The following is a 21,342-nucleotide window of genomic DNA, read 5'->3' on the forward strand; positions in this document are numbered from 1 at the left end:
TTTCTTGTCTATCTAAAGCTTTTGAATCAATCCTTAACCGGAAGATTCAAAAGCACCTTTCCACTTCTGACCTTCTATCTGATCGCTAGTAGGGGTTCCGCAAGTGGCGTTCTACTGGTGATCTCCTAGCCTTCTTAACTGACTCTTGGTCATCCTCTCTTAGCCGTTTCGGTGAAACTTTTGCTATTGCGCTGGACATATCAAAAGCTTTTGATAGGGTCTGGCACAAATCTTTGCTTTCCAAACTACCCTCCTACGGTTTCTATCCTTCTCTCTGTACCTTTATCTCCAGTTTCCTTTCTGACTGTTCTATTTCTGCCGTGGTAGACGGTCACTGTTCTTCCCCTAAATCTATTAACAGTGGTGTCCCACAGGGTTCTGTCCTATCTCCCACTCTTTTTCTGTTGTTCATTGATGATCTTCTTTCCAAAACGAACTGTCCTATCCATTCCTACGCCGATGATTCCACTCTGCATTACTCAACTTCTTTTAATAGAAGACCCACCCTTCAGGAACTTAACGACTCAAGGCTGGAGGCTGCAGAACGCTTAGCCTCAGACCTTACTATTATTTCCGATTGGGGCAAGAAGAACCTGGTGTCCTTCAACGCCTCAAAAACACAGTTTCTCCACCTATCCACTCGACACAATCTTCCAAACAACTATCCCCTATTCTTTGACAACACCCAGCTATCACCTTCCTCAACACTAAACATCCTCGGTCTATCCTTAACTCAAAATCTCAACTGGAAACTTCATATCTCATCTCTTACTAAATCAGCTTCCTCGAGGCTGGGCGTTCTGTACTGTCTCCGCCAGTTCTTCTCCCCTGCACAGTTGCTGTCCATATACAGGAGCCTTGTCCGCCCTCGTATGGAGTATGCATCTCATGTGTGTGGGGGCTCCACTCACATAGCTCTTCTGGACATAGTGGAGGCTAAGGCTCTTCGTCTCATCAGCTCTCCTCCTCATACTGATAGTCTTCTACCTCTTACATTCCGCCGCAATGTTGCCTCTCTTTCTATCTTCTATCGATATTTCCACGCTGACTGCTCTTCTGAACTTGATAACTGCATGCCTCCCCCCCTCCCGCGGCCCCGCTGCACTCGACTTTCTACTCATGCTCATCCCTATACTGTCCAAACCCCTTATGCAAGAGTTAACCAGCATCTTCACTCTTTCATCCCTCACGCTGGTAAACTCTGGAACAATCTTCCTTCATCTGTATTTCCTCCTGCCTACGACTTGAACTCTTTCAAGAGGAGGGTATCAGGACACCTCTCCTCCCGTATTTGATTTTGCTTTCGGCCACCTCTTTTGTTTCTTTTTTAGGAGCAGCGAGTAGCGGGCTTTTTTATTATTGTTTTCTTTTTTTGTGTGCCCTTGAGCTGCCTCCTTTGTTGTAAAAAAAAAAAAAAAATCTGGGAGCCGAAGGGGGGGGCATCCTGGAGAAGTTTGGGAACCACTGCCACAGTAACCTATGTGCCCCCCTACTTAGCTGTCCCCCGCCCCCAGGTGCATGCCCCCCCTTTGACATACCTTGCTACACACCTCTGGACAGTCCGACCTTATCCTCTGATATTTAGGAGCAAGATTCGTGCCTGTGTATTGACATTATTGATTACACACACACACACACACACACACACACACACACACACACACACACACACACACACAGAGAGGGATAAATAAGTTAAGGCATTCCAATAAGACCAAAAAATAAGAATTCGACACTTTTTACTTGCGTGTTTAGAATCAGAGAAGGAAAAAAAAGACAAATAGGAGGAAAAGACAGACTGCGCGTGTATAAACATTCTCCAAAACTTGGTCCGAAGTGTTTGCATATGTTTTGACGTGTGTGTGTGTGTGTGTGTGTGTGTGTGTGTGTGTGTTATTGATATTCCCGTACATAGTTTGCCTCCACGAATTCTAATAGTCTAATTATTTATATTTGTATGGTGAAACTGAAATTTTTTGTACCAATAAGACAGTTTTCCCTTTTCTCACCTTTCTCTTGTGACTTCATTAATTCATATCCGTAACTTCCCTTCCCGTGTGTGTGTGTGTGTGTGTGTTCAGGGGCGGGGATCACGGGCGGTCAGGGTCAGGGGCGGCGCCGAAGGGTTATAATTAGTCTCCTTCAGGGGTGGGGAGGCTCCGGCGGGGTGGTGTGGGTAGCTGACGTCCTGTTGAAGTATGCTCTTGGGCGTGGGCAGCGGGATCTGAAAGGAAGGGCGGAGGCTTGGGTTATATTCTCAGCACACACATTTTAAGGCTTTCGTAGGGGTGGTGGGCATTTCCAGGGGTAGTTTTGTGACCCTTGTGGTAGTTTCACCCTTCTTCTGTTACCCATGAACGTATACAAAAAAAAAAAAGGCTAAGTAACGTTTTAAATAAGAGTTCTGTGGGTTATAGTTATCGTAAGTTATCATAATTTATCATTTTGCATGCGTCTACTACTACTACTACTACTACTACTACTACTTCCTCCTTCTCTGTCCTTCCCTTCCTTGTTTCCTTCCTTCCTTCTATCTCATCATTCCTTCCTTCCTCTCTATCCATCATTCCTTCTTCCTCATCCATCACTCCCTCATTTCTTTCCATTCATCCTTCCTTCCTACCCTCCTTCCCTCCCTTCCCTCCTATCCATCATTCCTTCTTTCTCATCTAACGCTCCTTCATTTCTTTCCATTCATCCTTCATTCCCATCCCTCCTTCCCTTCCCTCCTTCCTTCCTTCCCTCACTCACCATCTCCACGGCCCCGGACACAAGGAATAGGTCGGGGGCTGCGTGTGTGCGTTGTTCGGTCAGGTCAGGGGCGTAGCGGTGGGCGGAGAAGGCGTCTATGGTATTATTCCCCACCACGCCCGTCGATGATTGCTCCAACGCCCTGACCTGAGCCGTGCGAACGTGATATGGGAAGTTCCGATTGGCGGCGCTGGGGCGGGTCAGAATCTACAGAAGGCGAAGGAGAAGGAGAAGAAGGAGAAGGAGAAGGGGGTTGAAAAGTTTTATTATGTTATAGAAAGAAAGATACGGACTAACATAATCGATATACATGTTTAATTAATGCTGCGTCATGATAACAAATGCAAGAGGGGACGGAATGAAAAGGAGTATGAAGGGGAAACTGAGTAGAGGAAGGAGGAAGGAATAATGCGTTAACGAAGGGATAAGGAAGCAATTGCGGTAGTTATGCATGGCCGAAAAGGAGGAGGAGAAGGAGGAGGACCCACCAGGAAAAAGACATGTCCAAGAAGCGTAATGGCCAAATCGACGCCGTTGACCACCTTCTCTCTGACCCACTTGTCGATCACGTGGTTATTGATGATGATGACCACAGGGCCCGCCAGGAACCTTCGTAGGGGATGCCCGGAGGAGGAGAGGGCGAGGGAGAGGGTGTGAGATGCGGGAGAGGAAGGGGAAGGGGAGGGAGGGGAGACACGCTGGTTAGGTAAGGGCAGGGAAGGGGAGGGAAGGGAGATAAAACAGTATGACAAGGGGAGAATATAGAAGATAAGGGAGGTAAGGCGTCACGTATCTTAATCTAATGAGAGACAAGGGGAGGAGGGGAGACATATCGCTGGTTAGGTAAGGGCAGGGAAGGGGAGGGAAGGGAGATAAAACAGTATGACAAGAGGGAGAATAATTTTAATCTAATGAGAGACAAAGGGGAGGATGCTGTGAGGCTGTAACATAACATAAAGGAACAATACGCCGAAGGGAATCGAAGAGGGTCTGGTTATGTTATAAGCCCATAAGAGGAGGACGTTGAGGCTTTGAGATAAGAGAAAATGGACCCAGGGGAAGGAGAGAGAGGCTGGTTAAGCAGAAGAGAAGCGGAGAGGGTCTGATTAGGTTGTCTTAAAGAAGGAACATATAACTTAGGGCTCACCACAGGGAGTAGAAGGTGAAGAAAGGCCCATAAAAGCCGTTCTTCTCGGGGTAGTGTTTGACGGTGAAGAAGCAGGAATAGAGGAACATGACCCACGCTAGCATCCTCAGAGCCACCAGCCCGTATCCCGCCGGCGACTCGTACAGGTACAGGACCTCACCGGGGTCAAACACCTGAAGGGGAATGAAAGAAGGAAGGAAGGAATGGGAGACAGAAGGATATAGGAAAGAAAGAAAGAGGGAAGGAAGGAATAGAGAAGGAAAAGAAAGGAAGACAGAAGGAAAAGAAAGAAAGGATCGAAGAGAGAAGAAAAAGATAAAGATAAGGAAAAGAAAGAGGGAAAAGAAGAAAGGAAGAGAGAAGGAAAGAAAGAAAAGAAAGGAAAAGTTATAGGAAGAAGAGAGAAAGAGAGAAGTGAAAAGAAAGAAAGAGAAGGAAAAGAAAGTAAGAAAGAAAAGGATGATAGGTTAGTGAATTAATAATATGATAGCCTAATTAATCAACCAGTGATGTCACGCTTGATTAGGAAGAAAGAGAGGCTCATTTACGAGGTACACATTTGAACAGAGTATGGTATTAGGATCCACTGAGCTACAAGTGACCCCAGTGCCCATCTCCGTCACATAGTAGACTAACCAAAGATGTATACTTGGTTAGGAAGAAAGATTTTAATAGAGCATAGCAATGGTGAGGTTGGGGGCATACGCTAAGCTACGAGTAACCCCAGTGCCCATCTCCGTCACATAGTAGACTAACCAAAGATGTATACTTGGTTAGGAAGAAAGATTTTAATAGAGCATAGCAATGGTGAGGTTGGGGGCATACGCTAAGCTACGAGTAACCCCAGTGCTCATCTCCGTCACACTAGGTTAAAAACAAGGAGTGAAAACGATATGGGGCGAGGAGGAGGAGGGGGGAGGTGGCACACATGCATTCGATAGGGTGTGGCACGGTGGGCTGGGAGCTAACATACATTCTGCTCGTAGATGAAGAGGCCGAGACAGGTGACGATATAGATGCACATGAAGGCGGTGAGTCGAATGGCGGAGTTCTGTCTGAGCCGCCCGCGTGTGATGTTGAACCCCTTGGCGGCCAGCAACAGCAGCAGCACCATCACCACCGTGCTTCCCGTATGCAGCACCCGCCCTGGAGCGAGTTCGGAATAAAGAAAAGGATGAAGTATAAGAGAAACAGAACAATGCATTGAGGAGAGAACTCAGAGAAGAAAGGGAGCGTTAGAGTTTGAAAGAAAAAAAGAAAGGTCGATTATATAAATAACTTAGGCAATAACAGGGATAATTTTGTTTATTAATAGCTTAATGGAGCCTTCCCCTTCCCTACCCTTCCCCTCATCTTCCCTTCCCTTCCCTTCCCTTCCCATAACACGATAGACAAGCCATTTTAACCTAACCTTCCCTTACCTTCCCCTTCCCTACCCTTCCCCTCATCTTCCCTTCCCTTCCCTTCCCTTCCCATAACACGATAGACAAGCCATTTTAACCTAACCTTCCCTTACCTTCCTTCCTTCCCATAACACGATAGACAAACCATTTTAACCTAACCTTCCTTACCTTCCCTTCCTTCCTTCCCTTCCTTCCTTCCCATAACACGATAGACAAACCCATTTAACCTTCCCTTCCCTTCCCATCATGTTCCCTTCCCTTCCCTTCCCTTCCCATAACACGATAGACAAGCCATTTTAACCTAACCTTCCCTTACCTTCCCCTTCCCTACCCTTCCCTTCCCTTCCCATAACACGATAGACAAGCCATTTTAACCTTCTTTTCCTTACCTTCCCTACCCTTCCCTTCCCTTCCCATAACACGATAGACAAACCATTTTAACATAACCTTCCCTTACCTTCCCCTTCCTTCCCTTCCTTCCTTCCCATAACACGATAGACAAACCATTTTAACCTAACCTTCCTTACCTTCCCTTCCCTACCTTCCTTCCTTCCCATAACACGATAGACAAGCCATTTTAACCTTACCTTCCCTTACCTTCCCCTTCCCTACCCTTCCCTTCCCTTCCCATAACACGATAGACAAACCATTTTAACCTAACCTTCCCTTACCTTCCCCTTACCTACCCTTCCTTCCTTCCCATAACACGATAGACAAACATTTTAACCATTTAACCTTCCCTTACCTTCCCCTTCCCTACCCTTCCCTTCCCTTCCCATAACACGAAAGACAAACCATTTTAACCTAACCTTCCCTTACCTTCCCCTTCCCTACCTTCCCTCATCTTCCTTCCTTCCTTCCTTCCCATAACACGATAGACAAACCATTTTAACCTAACCTTCCCTTACCTTCCCCTTCCCTACCCTTCCCTTCCCTTCCCATAACACGATAGACAAACCATTTTAACCTAACCTTCCCTTACCTTCCCCTTCCCTACCCTTCCCATCCCATACCATAACACGATATACAAACCATTTTAACTAACCTTCCTTACCTTCCCTTCCCTACCCTTCCCGTCCCTTCCCATAACACGATAGACAAACCATTTTAACATAACCTTCCCTTACCTTCCCCTTCCCTACCCTTCCCTTCCCTTCCCATAACACGATAGACAAACCATTTTAACATAACCTTCCCTTACCTTCCCCTTCCCTACCCTTCCCTTCCCTTCCCATAACACGATAGACAAACCATTTTAACATAACCTTCCCTTACCTTCCCCTTACCTACCCTTCCCTTCCCTTCCCATAACACGATAGACAAACCATTTTAACCTAACCTTCCCTTACCTTCCCCTTCCCTACCCTTCCCTTCCCTTCCCATAACACGATAGACAAACCATTTTAACATAACCTTCCCTTACCTTCCCCTTCCCTACCCTTCCCTTCCCTTCCCATAACACGATAGACAAACCATTTTAACCTAACCTTCCCTTACCTTCCCCTTCCCTACCCTTCCCTTCCCTTCCCATAACACGATAGACAAGCCGTTTAAACCTAACCTTCCCTACCCTTCCCCTCATCTTCCCTTCCCTTCCCTTCCCATCCCATAACACGATCTACAAACCATTTTAACCTAACCTTCCCTTACCTTCCCCTTACCTACCCTTCCCTTCCCTTCCCATAACACGATAGACAAGCCATTTTAACCTAACCTTCCTTACCTTCCCTTCCCTACCCTTCCCTTCCCTTCCCATAACACGATAGACAAACCATTTTAACCTAACCTTCCCTTACCTTCCCCTTCCCTACCCTTCCCTTCCCTTCCCATAACACGATAGACAAACCATTTTAACCTAACCTTCCCTTACCTTCCCCTTACCTACCCTTCCTTCCTTCCATAACACGATAGATGTTTATTTTAACCTTACCTTCCTTACCTTCCCTTCCTACCCTTCCTTCCTTCCCATAACACGATAGACAAGCCATTTTAACCTAACCTTCCCTTACCTTCCCCTTCCCTACCCTTCCCTTCCCTTCCCATAACACGATAGACAAGCCATTTTAACCTAACCTTCCCTTACCTTCCCCTTACCTACCCTTCCCTTCCCTTCCCATAACACGATAGACAAACCATTTTAACCTAACCTTCCCTTACCTTCCCCTTACCTACCCTTCCCTTCCCTTCCCATAACACAATAGACAAACCATTTTAACATAACCTTCCTTTACCTTCCCTTCTTTTTACCTTCCCTTCTTTTCCCCTTCCCTTCCCTTTTCTTCCGTTCCCATAACACGATAGAAAAGCCATTTCAACCTTACCTTCCCTTCCCTTCCCTTCTTTTCCCCTTCCCTTCCCTTTCCTTCCCTTCCCTTCCCTTTCCCTCCCTTCCCTTCCCTTCCCTTACTTTCCCTTCCCATAATACAAGATAGACCAGGCACCCTATCCTAACATTCCCTTCCCTTCCCTTCCTCTCCCTTCCCCTTCCATCCCCTTCCCCTCCCATCTCCTTCCTATACCTGTCCTTACCTTCCCAAACCAGCTACTCAATCCTAACCTTTCCCTTCTTTTCCTTCCCTTCCCCTCCCTTCCTTTCCCTTCCTTCCCTTCCCTTCCCTTCACAAACCAGCTACTCAATCCTAACCTTTCCCTTCCTTCCCTACCCTTCCCTTCCCTTCCCAAATCAGCTACTCAGTCCAAACCTTTCCCTTCCCCTCCCCCCCTTCCCTTCCCTTCCCCTTCCCGTCCCTCACCCACGAGTCTGCTGAAGGGGAAGCCGACGCCGTTGAAGCCGTAGTTAGCGTAGTGCAGCGTGAGGAAGGTGAGGGCGAACACCTGCGTTATCACAGCCGCCAGGTAGAGGTTGTAGGTCGTGTGTAGTAGCTCGCGTTTCTTGAGTTCGGCTGAGAGATGGGATGAATTTTGGGTCAGGGGTCAGGGGTCATATTCTTAAACATATCGACACCCAGACATATATTTCGTAGGAGTTTCGGGAGCGGAGGACGAGAACGAGATGGGAAAACCAGGAAAAAAAGAAGGAAAGGAAGAGAGAGGGAAAATAAAGGAAGAAAGAAAAGAGAGGAAAAGAAAGAGAAAGGAAGGAAGAGAGAAGGAAAAGAAAGGAAGAAAGACGGAGGAGAAAAAGAAAGAAAGAAAATAAAGGAAAAGAATAAGAAAGGAAAGAAAAGAAAGGAAGAAAGAGGGAAGGAAAAGAAGGAAAGAAAGAATGATAGCTTAGTGGAATAATTATATGATAGCCTAGAAGATTAAACACTGAAGTACACTTGATTGTTCTTACGTTTAAGAAGAGATAAGGAAAAGAAGAATGGAATTAAGAAGAGGTGAAGCGAACGATACAGGACAGGTAGACGAACTAATCAAGGGGAAACTAAGTTGAAAAAGTCACCTCACCTGTCTGACTTACCTGAGGAGAGGAGGGAAAGGAACATGACGCCAAGCTGAAGCACCAGAGCCGATAAATCTGTTCTCAGGATATCTACAGAGAAGAGAAAGAAGGAAGGATGCGTTAGAGTTTGAAAAGAAAACACGAAAACAATATACCATAACAGAACTACGTATGTTTAATGGACGGAATAAAGAAAATGGATAAATTACGAGAAAAAATAACAAGATAAATAACCCAGTAAGGAAAGAAGGAAGGAAGCGTTAGAGTTTGAAAGGAAGAAAAACGAAGAAAAATAATATCACAACAGAACTACGAATGTGTTTGATGGATTGATTAAGCCTTGAAGTATTAAAGAAAAAGATGAATTAAAAGAGAAGGAGGGAAAAAACGTTAAGTTTTGAAAGGAAGAAAAGCGAAGAAAAATAATATAACAACAGAACTACGAATGTGTTTGATGGATTGATTAAGCGTTGAAGTATTTAAGAAAAAAATGAATTAAAAGAGAAGGAGAGAAAATTAAGCAAGCGTTAGAATTTGAAAGGAAGAAAAGCGAAGAAAAATAATATAACAACAGAACTACGAATGTGTTTGATGGATTGATTAAGCGTTGAAGTATTAAAGAAAAAGATAAATTAAAAGAGAAGGAGAGAAAATTAACCAAGCGTTAGAATTTGAATGAAAAAAAAATGGAAGAAAATACTATCACAAGAGAACTACGAATGTGTTTGATGGATTGATTAAGCCTTGAAGTATTAAAGAAAAAAATAATTAAAAGAGAAAAAAAAACAATAAGGAGGGAAAATTAAGCAAGCGTTAGAATTTGAATGAAAAAATAAATGAAAAAAAAAAATCACAACAGAACTACACGTATATTTGAAGGACTGATTAAGTGATGAAGTAATGAAATATAAAAAAATAAATAAATAAATAACAAGAAAAAAAACAATGTAATAACGCAATACACTACGTTATAACCAAAACATCGTATAAAACAACTAGTGGAATGCGTGAGAATTGGATATAAATATTTGAGTGTGTGTGTGTGGGGGGGGGGGGGGGTATTGTGTGTGTGTGAGTGTGTGTGTGTGTTGGTCGCTAAATACTTACAGAACTCGTCAGCTGAGAAGTGTTTGTACCAGTAGGAGTATCCGTTGGTCATGGTCAGCCTGTAACTCAGCTCCAGACCCTGAGATAGATAGATAGATAGATAGATAGATAGATAGATAGATAGATAGATAGATGGATAGATAGGTAGGGAGTAGTTGTAGTATTATAGCTCCTTATCTTTTGTTTCTGTTTCCATTTTATTATCATCCTTTCCCTTCCTCCTGTCATTCCTTTGTAGATAGACAGATAGATACATAGATAGATAGATAGATAGATAGATAGAGAGATAGGTAGGGAGTAAGTTTAGCACTGTCTCCATATCTTCTGCATCATTTCCTTTTAATATCATCCTTTCCCTTCCTCCTGTCATTCCTTTATAGATAGATAAATAGACAGATAGATAGATAGATATATAGGTAGATAGATAGATAGATAAATAGGTATAGTGTGAGCCTCTTATCTATCTTTTTCTTTTTAATATCATCTCTTCTCTTCGTCTTGTCAGTCATTTATATATAGATAGATAGATAGATAGATAGATAGATAGATAAAGTGTAAATCGTTTTCATAATAGCCCTCGATCTCTCTCCTCCTGTATCGTTTTCTCTCCTTTCCTCTCCTCCTTTTCCTTCGTCCTGTCCTTTCTTCATATATAGACAGAAAGTATATAGTTTTAACAGTAACCTTAATTCCATCTCCCATATTGTCTTTTCCTTTCCTTTCCTCCTTTCCCTTCAATCCATGTCTCGCCTTTCCTGTCCTGTTTATTCCTGCTTTTTTCTGTCCTGCTCCTCTCCACTCTTCCACTCCTCTCTCCACTCTTCCATTCCTCCCATTCCTCTCCCCACTCTCCCCTCTCCACTCTTCCATTCGCCTTCCATACCTGCGTGCTCTCACAGTTGCTGGCCGCGATGAACCACCACCGCTCCCTTGCGCTGGTGAAGTGGTTCTTGCCGTGGCAGACGTAGCGGGAGAGATCGCCGGCCTGGTTCTCGACGCGGCAGTCCGCTAGGAAGGAGGGCCGCGTCAGGTTGATCCGCTGGTTGTTGTTTGGGAGGAGGGCGGCCTCGCGTTCCTCGCAGGTCTGCCAAAAATGGGGGAGGGCGACGTGGTTGGGCGGGGATGGACAACTGAAATGCGAGCTAAATATCGAGTATTGAGTGGGGCGTTATCGTAGGGTTTACAGCTACATAACTTTTCCTCATGCACCCCTACCGCCCCGGCTCACCTTCGTGCTGCCGTAGACCGCTGGCCACTGGTCCGGGGCGTCGTAGTACAGCAAGAGGCGCTGCGTGGCGAACCGCATGTCGTACTCCACCTCGAAGGAGAAGGCGCCGTCATGCGAGAGGAAGCAGAACCGCGCCAGATATGCCCACCGCTGCAGGGGGAGAGGAGGGTTAGTGCTGGGCGGGCCGGCGAGGCATACAGGAAGGGCGTCTTCAGTATGTGTTAAGCAAGGGCACGGTGGGGACAGACGCGGCGGGGTGCCCACCTCAGAGGTCTTGAGGAAGCCCTCCACGTACTTGGCGTGCGCAGGGGCCGCCACCAGTGTCAGGGTAGCCCACGCCCACACCCACGCCCCACGAGGCCAGAAGACGCCCCGCACCGAGCCGCGCGTGGAAGGAGCCTCCTGCCGTGAAGTGTCCTTGTCTGTCTTGGTGTGCCAGAGGCGGCGGCGACCCCGCCTTCCAATGGGGCACGGAGCCATCCTTGCATGGGGGACGCGGGCGGGGCGGGCCGGGGCATGTGGAGCCCCGCGCACCCAGGGGGTCGGGCAGACCCCCTGCGATGCACCCTCGGACAGGACGCGGCAGGTGTAACGCGTATCGATCACGGAGGGCTCGCACCTGCTGGCCACATGCGTCAGGCGGCCGTGTGGGGACGCGCCTCGCAGCCTTGCGCCCTCGCCGAACACAAAGTCACAGGGGGGCGAGGCTCTGCGGGGCCGTGGGCTCACTGGGCTGTGTGTGCCACCATCCCAGGCAGCATACCTACGAGTGGAAGGGGGGGACAGACGCCACCAGGGGGACCGGGGGGGCGGGGTACTCACGGGGCACTCTGGACTCACGACTCACGACGCACACTGCCCAGCGTGACTCGCGGCGCAGCACTGGCTGTGACCAGCAGGCACCACCACCACCACGCCATTAACGAATCGATGGAGCGAGGGCTGCTGCCTCACGCCACTGGTGACTGGAAGCGATGCACAACACCCTTAACTGACACGTGCCGAAGCGATACCTCACACCAGACACACACACACACACACACACACACACACACACAGGTATGCATGTTCTATAACGCACACGGGAATCTCAATACAGCAATAAATCATGCATGGAGTAAATACCGATCATGTTTGCAGGTTTCGCTGTATGACGCATGTTGATGACGACGATGAAGGTGATGGGACCACTTCGATGACTCACCCCTCATCAAGGAGTGCACGGTAAAGATGACAGTATTTCTGTCGTTTGTTTTATTATTACTATTACTATTATTATTATTATTATTACTATTATTATTATTATTATTATTACAAATGTATGCTCCTGCATCTCCCTTTTTTGTATTTCTCTGCAACAATAAACTTCAGTCAGTCGATCAGTGTGTGATGGACGAGCCCTCCCTGCTGCACACTCTACCTCATATCCATATTATAAGACCCTTTCGCTTCTCACATTTATTTCTAAAGGTCAAAGAGGGGGTCATTCGGGTTCTAATGAGTTCGGGGGTCAATCGGGTTCTAATGAGTTCGGGGGTCATTCGGGTTCTAATGAGTTCGGGGGTCAATCGGGTTCTAATGAGTTCGGGGGTCAATCGGGTTCTAATGAGTTCGGGGGTCATTCGGGTTCTAATGAGTTCGGGGGTCAATCGGGTTCTAATGAGTTCGGGGGTCATTCGGGTTCTAATGAGTTCGGGGGTCATTCGGGTTCTAATGAGTTCGGGGGTCAATCGGGTTCTAATGAGTTCGGGGGTCAATCGGGTTCTAATGAGTTCGGGGTTCAATCGTGTTCTAATTAGTTCAGGGGTCAATCGGTTCTAATGAGTTCGGGGGTCATTCGGGTTCTAATGAGTTCGGGGGTCAATCGGGTTCTAATGAGTTCGGGGGTCAATCGGGTTCTAATGAGTTCGGGGGTCAATCGGGTTCTAATGAGTTCGGGGGTCATTCGGGTTCTAATGAGTTCGGGGGTCAATCGGGTTCTAATGAGTTCGGGGGTCATTCGGGTTCTAATGAGTTCGGGGGTCAATCGGGTTCTAATAAGTGTTTCTTCGGGTTCATGGTACAGAGGAAGGGTCAAACTACCACCAGGGTCATATAAAACTATTGTTGGAAGTGCCCACAACTCCTACGAAAGTCTTGTCAAATATGTATATTTTGACAACGAAATGTCTTGTAATACGACCCATAGATATCCCTCTTATTAACTTTGTAATCTTCTCTTTAATTATCTCAGCTGTTCCTCATTTATCTCTACCTCATAATTAAAAATTCCTGTTTTTTTTTTTTTTTTCTCTGTAGCAACTAATATGTCTTCACCTCACTGATAACTTTTCCTCAGTTCTCCTCCTTGTTAATCCTTCTCATTCTCATTCACTTCACAATTGTTCCATATTTATACATTTATTTATATATGTAAAAAAATATCCTTTTTCTATGCCATTTATGAGAGTTTAGCGGATTTCCGGCCAGCTTTAGCACCACTTATAGCGGATTCTCCTCAAAGCTATCTGGCAACACTGGAGACCCGGCAACCCTGCTCAGTATCCTTTCAACCCCCGTGCGAGGTGGATGTACGCTCCCCAGGGTGACGTTCCCCAGCCCCGTGTTACCCCAGGCGAGGGAGTGAGAGGCATGACCCTGGGGGAGTGAGAGTGCCAGGGGTCAGGGTGCCACCAGCAGGACGCAGCAGGTGAGCAGGAAGGGTCACGGGGGAGAGAGGGTCATTTAAGTAGGTTGTGGTGGTTGTCTGTCTGTCATTTTCTTCCTCTCTTCTTCCTCTTTATTCTCCTCTTCCTCTCTCTTGTTTCTCTTTATTTTCCTCTTCCTCTTTATTCTCCTCTTCCTCTCTCTTCTTCCTCTTTATTTTCCTCTTCCTCCTGTCTTCTTCGTTCTTCTATTTTTTTCCTTCTCTCTCTCTCTCTCTCTCTCTCTCTCTCTCTCTCTCTCTCTCTCTCTCTCTCTCTCTCTCTCTCTCTCTCTCTCCTCTTTCTCTCTTCTCTTTTTCCTCTTCTCTCTCTCTCTCTCTCTCTCTCTCTCTCTCTCTCTCTCTCTCTCTCTCTCTCTCTCTCTCCTCTTTTCCCTCTCTTCCCTCTTCCTCCTCTCTCTCTCTCTCTCTCTCTCTCTCTCTCTCTCTCTCTCTCTCTCTCTCTCTCTCTCTCTCTCTCCTCCTTATTTCCCTCTCTCCTCTTTCGTTTTCCTCTTTTCCTAATCTTTTTTTCCTCTTCATTCCTTCTCTTTTCTTCCTCTTTTTCCTCTTTAAATCCCATGAAATCAAAGAAAAATAAGGTTGTGTTTACGATCTCTCTCTCTCTCTCTCTCTCTCTCTCTCTCTCTCTCTCTCTCTCTCTCTCTCTCTCTCGTTTTTAACTACTCGTGTATGTAAGAAAGGTGCATCAAGGGACAATTATTCTTACGGACAGGTGGAAATAAGATAAAAAACGCCTTGAAATGAAGAAATAAGAGTTTGTTTACATATCTTCTCGACTTCCTCCTCCTCCTCCATCTCGTCCTCTCTCCTTCGTTCTTATGCATTCGTATGTGGATGAAGGATGTGTCAAAGGCTTATTCTTCTTCTGGACACGTGGAAATAAGATAAAAACAGTAGATAAAGGAAGAAATAAGGATGATTCAAGTATTTTTAGGGCAAGGGAAGAGGAGGAGGAGGAAGGGACAGGATCGAGGGGCGGGGTCAAGCTTACCCTACCCAGCCTCCCTTCCCTTCCCATCCCCCTTCTGCCCCTTCACCTTTCTCTGTGTGTGTGTGTCTATTTATAAAGGTACTGCTCAGCCCTTCCTTGTGTGTGTGTGTGGAGGGAGAGAGAGAGGGGAAGGAAGAAGGGAGAGTAAGGATGGAAGGGCATGGAGGAGAGGAGAATGAGAGAGAGAGAAGGAGGGAATATGGAAGTGCTTGAGGGAGTAAGGAAGAAGTGAAGTGGAGGAGAGAGGGAGAGAATGTAAGTGCTTGAGGGAGTAAGGAAGGAGAGAGAGAGAGAGAGAGAGAGAGAGAATGTGTAATTGCTTCAGGGAGTAAGGGAGGAGGATGAGGATGAGAGAGAGCGGAAGGAAGGGTTTTAATAGAAAAGGAGATGGTAAAGATTAAGCAATATGCATAGGCTGTCTCTACGCATGGCCTTGGCGCTCATTTCCATCACATCTGCACTAAATTTCAACATGGTAACATTGTGTGGTGAATCAGAATTGTGTCCTTGGTCGTGATTGTTTAGGCTTGTGTGTGTGAGTCGTGCAGCAATGCATAACACTTCGGCCTTCCTTCGTTCTATTGTTTTATACCTCATATGTTGTCTTAAATTCCCCCTGTGGTCATAAGTAAGGAGTTCAGTATTCCTTGTGGCTCTGGGCAGCTTGGTAGTGGGTTAGGGAGAGGTGGTGTGATAGGTCCCATTACTAGCAGGATTATAGAGAAAGTAACTCCGAGGACAACATGAGTTCTAAGGATGAAAATAAGACTTGCAGAAGAAAAGAAGAAAGATAAAAAGATAGGCAGCGAAAGAATGGGAGGAGAGATAAAAGTTTCCATTGTGCAATTTGGGAAAAAAGTAACTTCGAAGACAATGATGAGTTCTGAGGAAGAAAAAGAAGAAAGAAAGAAGAAAAAGATATAGGCAGTGAAAGGAAGGGAGGAAGGATAACAGGTTCCACTATACGATTAGAGAAAAAGGAACTCCAATGACAAGAAAGAAGAAGAAAAGAAAAGTTAAAAGGTTCCATTATGTGATTTGAGGAAAGTTAACACCAGTGACTGGGGGAATAAAGAAGGAAAAAGAGGGAAAGGAAGGAAAAAAGAGAAAGAAAAGCTAAAATGACAGGCAGTGAGAGGAAGGAAAATAAAGTTAGAAAGCATGACACTGATAGCAAAGAAGAAAAGTAGAGAGTGTGGGTGGTAGAATGTAAGAAAAAAAAGATGAAAGAAGCTTAAGAATAGACAGGCGGTGAGAGGAAGGAAAAAATGATCGAAAGCCTGACAGTGAGAGCAAAGAAATATGAAGTGTGGGTGACAGAAAGAAAGATGGAAAGCTATAGAAAGACAGGCACAGGAAGGAAAAAAATGAAAAATGAAAAAACAACAACAGAGCACTGGATAGAAAAAAAAATATATACACAAGAAATGATGGCAAAAAATAAACTACTGAAAACATACATGCCTATTGATGGAAAAGAAAAGCCTTTAAAAGAGTAGATGCAAGTGTAACAAGAATGAAAATAAAAAGAAACAGACACCACTGGAGAGGATGAAAATAGATACAAAGAATGATATAAAAAAAAATGAAAGAAAAATGAAAATATTAATAGAACAAAACAAAAAACTATACAAAAAGACAGACTGATGCAACAAGGACAAAAGCAAGCAAGCAAGAAAGAAAGAATGAAGCAACACACACCACTGGATAAGCTAAAAATACACTACCAAAAATAATGTCAAAAACTATAGCGAAAACCCATATTGACGTCAGTACCTACATGGTCGAGCTGTGATTTATTCCCTCAGTGTTCGGCCCAGTTGCAGCTCAGCGATCACAAGGCTACAGTGCACCACCACCCACTCGCCGCATGACTAGCTATGACTGGTTTGCCTGTTGCTGTCGTTGATTGAGGCTTATTGTCCCTTATCGGTGGTGTGGTATTATGATTTCTCTCACTCCGTCACCTGTTAGAAATATACTCGCTTACACACCTTTGATTCGACAGCTGTTTCTGGTACAAGGTTTCCTCAGGCTGTTAGTTTTGTCTGTTCCTGGTGTTGATTGAGGCTTATTGTCCCTTATCGCTGGCGTGTTATGCTTTCTCTCCGTCACCTGGCAGAAATGTATACTCACTCGTTAACACCTGGTTCTCCCATCTTCATTTCGACAGGTATTTCTACTACAAGGTATATTACATTTCACCTGTACTATATTTTCTATCGTGTGGGGATGTTACAGCAGGAGAGAGATAGGGGGAAGGATGGGGAGAGGAGAGAGAGAAGGGAAGGGGAGAGCGAGGGACTATAGAAACAAAAGGAAGGTTATCGTTAATCTTTTATTAGTTTTGTTTATTCCTGGTGTTGACTGAGGCTCGTTGACCCCTATTGGTGGTGTGATATTATGATTTCTCTCTCTCCGTCACCCATTAGAAATATAGTCATTGTTTACTTGTCTTTGTTTCTACACCTGTTTCTTATGCAAGCTTTCCTCAGGCTGTTGTTTGTTTGCTGTGCTCTTTCACCATTAGTAAGCACCTAGTTGCCCTCCTCTTCTTGTGTCATAGATATTGTGTTTTCCTATTCCTTCACCTCTTGGAAATACCTGTTTGTAATGTCTTCAGCCTGTCATTATATAGGTTTGTTTGTTGTTCTCTATCACCACTAGTAAGCACCCAGTTTTCCTCCTTTTCTTGTGCCATAGATATTGTGTGTTCATATTTCTTCACCTCTTGGAAACACCTGTTTGTCGCCTCTTCAGTCTGTCATTATATATAGTTTTGTGTGCTGCGTTTTCCATCATAAGTAAACACCCAGGCATTGTTCTCTTCTTATGCCCTTGTTATTGTTCTTCCTAGTCACTCTCTCATTCTGTATCTCTCGTGACCTTCTCCCACCTTATGTCAACACCCAGTCATAGTCCTCTTCCTGCGGCATTGTTGTTGTTTCTTGTATTTCCTCACTCTATCACTCTATATATCTCCCATGACTTCCTCTCCCGTCCTGAGCTTCTTAAGAGGGGAAGGAAGAGGATAGGTATAGGAAGGAAGGAATGGAGTGAAGGAGAGGAGAATGAGAGAAAGATGAAGGAATATGGAAGTGCTTTAGGGAGGAAGGAAGAAGTGAAGAGGAGGAGGAGAGAGGGAGAGAATGTAAGTGCTTGAGGGAGTAAGCAAGGAAGGAGAGAGAGCGAGAGAGGGGGAGAGAATGGAAGAGTAAGTCTCCATCCAGTCATCTCTGTTCTGGCACTCTCTTCAATACCTTTCCTCTCTCTCTCATCTCTCCTTGCTATGTGGTTGAGCTGATATCATTTTTTCTATTCCCATCATTCCTTCGTTGCATAGGGTACTCAATTCCTTTACCAGCTAGTTATCTCCGCCCCTTAACAACCCTGACCCCGTTTCCCTTAATTTTAGAGCAACCCTAACCCAATTTTCTTTCAGTGCCTCTTCCATTAAACCATTGTTCCTCTCTCCATTAACATCCCCTAACTTAAAGCAAAATCCTAACTCTTATTTATTTGTCTCAAGAATAAGTTTTAATTTTAAGGCAACCAACCCCCCCCCTAAGGTAAAGTTGGGGGCATATGGTATCGCTACACGGGGTCTTGGTTCTCATCTCTGTCAACCTTTGAGCTCTTTTCCTTCCTTGCTAGGCTGTTGAGTTTATTAGTTTTGTTGGAGAAGAGAGGAGATTTGATGAGGCAGGAGTTTGTATGTGCGTGTGTGTGTGTGTGTGTGTGTGTGTGTGTGTGTGTGTCAGTTCCCAGCGCCGGTGATAACACTATAGGCAGTTGCGTGGATTATCTCAAATTATCAGGACACGGCAGATAACAGCATATACTATTTCCCACCTGGATGTGATACCCTCTTTGTTCTGCCTCTTTCACAACACTGGTCTCGACACCCAAAGCAGGAAATTGATATTAGTATTAGTAAGAGATGGAGCATTTAGAGAGGAAGGGTGTAGATACTATAAGCCACCTATCCAGCAACCCGCAAGCATCTGAGACCCTGAGAAAAAGAAAATGGAAGTGGAAGCAGTAAGAGATGTAGAAAGCGGATGAGATAACATAGAAGATCGTTTGAGTAGAGGGACATTAAGTTAGGTATCCAGCAGCCCCCAAGCACCTGAGACCCTGAGAAAAAGAAAATGGAAGTGGAAGCAGTAAGAGATGTAGAAAGCGGATGAGATAACATAGAAGATTATTGACATAGAGGGACATTAGCTTATCAAGAAAGGAGAATGATATGAAGAAACAATTGAGTGCTGGCTTCATCCATAGTTGTTGTTGATGGAAGAAATAGAAGTCTATCAGAATTACATACATAGCAAAAGAATATATTAGAGTGACATAGAGAATAGTACCATATAGATATAGTATGAATATAGTATGACAGAATTAGGCACTGCATTTTAACCTGAAGTGTCTGTAAGTATTTAAGTATGTATGTATATTATTATGCCAGAACGGAATACATAGCAGAAGAATATATCACATTACTTGCAGCAGCCATAATAGGAGAAGGGGAGAAAAAAGAAGTCTGCAAACAGTAAAAAGAAAGCAACAACAACAACTAGAACCAGAGAGAGAGAGAGTAAATTAGATCACTTGTGTTAGTCATAATCATTAAAAGGAAGAAATAAAATCCACCTGGAGTGTAAACATTGTTATTCCTGTGCCTGCTTGAGCCATGATAGGCGAGGAGGGGAATGTCGCTGCGTCGGGAAGTTTGATAATTGGGGTAATGATGATAAGTGCGCTGTGGCTTTTCCTTGGTGACTCATAATTAAGAGCTGGCCTTATCTCAAGCGTATATGAGTGAGTAAGTGCGAGTGTGTGTGTGCGTGTGTTATCATTGGGGACAGGGGGTGTAAGCATAGTGTAATCTTGCCTCACCATGTTGTAGCAGTATGGTGATGAAAAATTCTTAGGGTTGTATCATTAAACATTTTGCCGCCCAAGATCACATATTTGACAAAGCTTTCGTAGGAGTTTGGGGCGTTTCCAGGGGTAGTTTAATGACCTTGGTGGTAGTTAAACCCTTCCTCTGTACCATGAACCTACAAAAACACTCATAAAAATGTATCTAACCCAGTATTTTGCCTTTAGAAATGTCATAATCTTAACCATTTTGCCGCCCAAGATCACATATTTGACAAAGCTTTCGTAGGAGTTTGGGGCGTTTCCAGGGGTAGTTTAATGACCCTGGTGGTAGTTAAACCCTTCCTCTGTACCATGAACCTACAAAAACACTCATAAAAATGTATCTAACCCAGTACTTTGCCTTTAGAAATGTCATAATCTTAACCATTTTGCCGCCCAAGATCACATATTTGACAAAGCTTTCCTAGGAGTTTGGGGCATTTCCAGGGGTAGTTTAATGACCCTGGTGGTGGTGTGACCCTCCCTCTGTACCATGAACTTACAAATTCACTCATAAAAATGCATCTAACCCAGTATTTTGCCCTAGAAATTCCATATTCTTCACCATTTTGCTGCCCAAGATCACATATTTGACAAAACTTTCGTAGGAGTTTGGGGCATTTCCAGGGGTAGTTTAGTGACCCTGGTGGTAGTGTGACCCTCCCTCTGTACCATGAGCCTACAAATTCACTCATAAAAATGCATCTAACCCAGTATTTTGCCCTAGAAATTCCATATTCTTCACCATTTTGCCGCCCAAAATCACATAGTTGACAAGGCTTTTGTAGGAGTTGTGGGCATTTCCAGGGATAGTTTAATGACTCTGGTGGTAGTCTGACCCTTCCTTTGTACCATGGACCTACAGAAACACTCATGAGAACACATCCAACCCAGTATTTTGCCTTTTGAAATGTCATAATCTTAACCATTTTGCTGCCCAAGATCACATATCTGACAAGGATTTCGTAGGAGTTGTGGGCATTTCCAGGGCTAGTTTAATGACCCTGGTGGTAGTTAAACCCTTCCTCTGTACCATGAACCTACAAAAACACTCATAAAAATGTATCTAACCCAGTATTTTGCCTTTAGAAATGTCATAATCTTAACCATTTTGCCGCCCAAGATCACATATTTGACAAGGCTTTCATAATAGGAGTTGTGGGCATTTCCAGGGATAGTTTAATGACCCTGGTGGTAGTGTGACCCTTTCTCTGTGTCATGAACCTACAAAAACACTCATAAAAATGCATCCAACCCAGTATTTTGCCTTTAGAAATGTCATACTCTTAACCATTCTGCCGCCCAAGATCACATAGTTGACAAGGCTTTCGTAAGAGTTGTGGGCATTTCCAGGGGTAGTTTAATGACCCTGGTGGTAGTTTGACCCTCCCTCTGTGCCATGAACCTACAAAAAACACTCACTAGGACCTGACTGATCTACTATTTGGATTTTGGAAATTGTTGATGTGAGGGGCGGAAGGATCTTTGAATGAGATCCTTTGTTTGATGAGGTTAACATAGAGTAGGAAGAGAATTATGTTGATTTGTGCTTAGTTGAGATTTTGTATGATTTAGTGTTGAGAAATTACTGGTGTGTGTGTGTGTGTGTGTGTGTGTGTCATGGGGTGGAGGTATGATGCAGTCTGTGTCAGGATGTGGATAATTTTTTTGTCATC

General features: G+C 44.7%; 2 protein-coding genes and 1 long non-coding RNA gene across 6 annotated transcripts in view; 1 reads left to right on the forward strand and 2 right to left on the reverse strand.

Moving 5' to 3' along the window:
* Positions 1 to 1,847: 1,847 nt before the first annotated feature.
* Positions 1,848 to 12,281, reverse strand: LOC127004785 (transmembrane protein 145-like). 2 transcript variants are annotated; one of them, XM_050872915.1, is made up of 11 exons: positions 11,307 to 12,281; positions 11,043 to 11,192; positions 10,698 to 10,898; positions 9,815 to 9,893; positions 8,726 to 8,797; positions 8,055 to 8,204; positions 4,872 to 5,044; positions 3,899 to 4,071; positions 3,240 to 3,360; positions 2,752 to 2,958; positions 1,848 to 2,224 (listed from the first exon to the last, which is right to left on the reverse strand). In XM_050872915.1, the coding sequence occupies exons 1-11, from the start codon at positions 11,520 to 11,522 to the stop codon at positions 2,078 to 2,080; spliced, it is 1,689 nt and encodes a 562-aa protein (XP_050728872.1). In that variant the 5' UTR covers positions 11,523 to 12,281; the 3' UTR covers positions 1,848 to 2,077. The 2 variants fall into 2 exon arrangements, with proteins under 2 accessions (XP_050728872.1, XP_050728870.1); XM_050872913.1 differs by having other exon boundaries at positions 11,043 to 12,281.
* Positions 12,282 to 13,565: 1,284 nt separating this feature from the next.
* LOC127004793 (TBC1 domain family member 10A-like) overlaps positions 13,566 to 21,342 on the forward strand; it is a 28,505-nt gene continuing 20,728 nt past the window's right edge. For 2 of the 3 annotated variants that reach the window (XM_050872932.1, XM_050872933.1), the window contains exon 1: positions 13,566 to 13,731. The gene's annotated coding sequence lies outside the window, so the exon portion shown is untranslated. The remainder of the gene's footprint in view (positions 13,732 to 21,342) is intronic. The other variant, XM_050872930.1, reaches the window with a different exon arrangement.
* The window catches only part of LOC127004797 (uncharacterized), a 7,332-nt gene continuing 332 nt past the window's right edge, over positions 14,343 to 21,342 (reverse strand). Inside the window, exons 1-2 of the long non-coding RNA XR_007758007.1 lie at positions 19,948 to 21,342; positions 14,343 to 19,766 (exon numbers count right to left, since the gene is read on the reverse strand). The exon at positions 19,948 to 21,342 is cut by the window's right edge and continues 332 nt beyond it. This is a non-coding gene — a long non-coding RNA (uncharacterized LOC127004797). The remainder of the gene's footprint in view (positions 19,767 to 19,947) is intronic.

This window comes from Eriocheir sinensis, chromosome 29, assembly GCF_024679095.1.
Source record: "Eriocheir sinensis breed Jianghai 21 chromosome 29, ASM2467909v1, whole genome shotgun sequence".
Lineage (NCBI taxonomy): Eukaryota > Metazoa > Arthropoda > Malacostraca > Decapoda > Varunidae > Eriocheir > Eriocheir sinensis.

What these genes read in the sequence shown, in the direction of transcription:
- LOC127004785 (XM_050872913.1), bottom strand. Translation starts at nt 11,522, where the DNA reads ATGGCTCCGTGCCCCATTGGAAGGCGGGGTCGCCGCCGCCTCTGGCAC. An exon ending in CCCCTTCAGCAGACTCGTGG is followed by an intron (nt 5,045 to 8,054) that starts GTGAGGGACGGG and finishes AACTCGCTCCAG; the next exon opens with GGCGGGTGCTGCATACGGGA. An exon ending in TTCACCTTCTACTCCCTGTG is followed by an intron (nt 3,361 to 3,898) that starts GTGAGCCCTAAG and finishes TCCCCTACGAAG; the next exon opens with GTTCCTGGCGGGCCCTGTGG.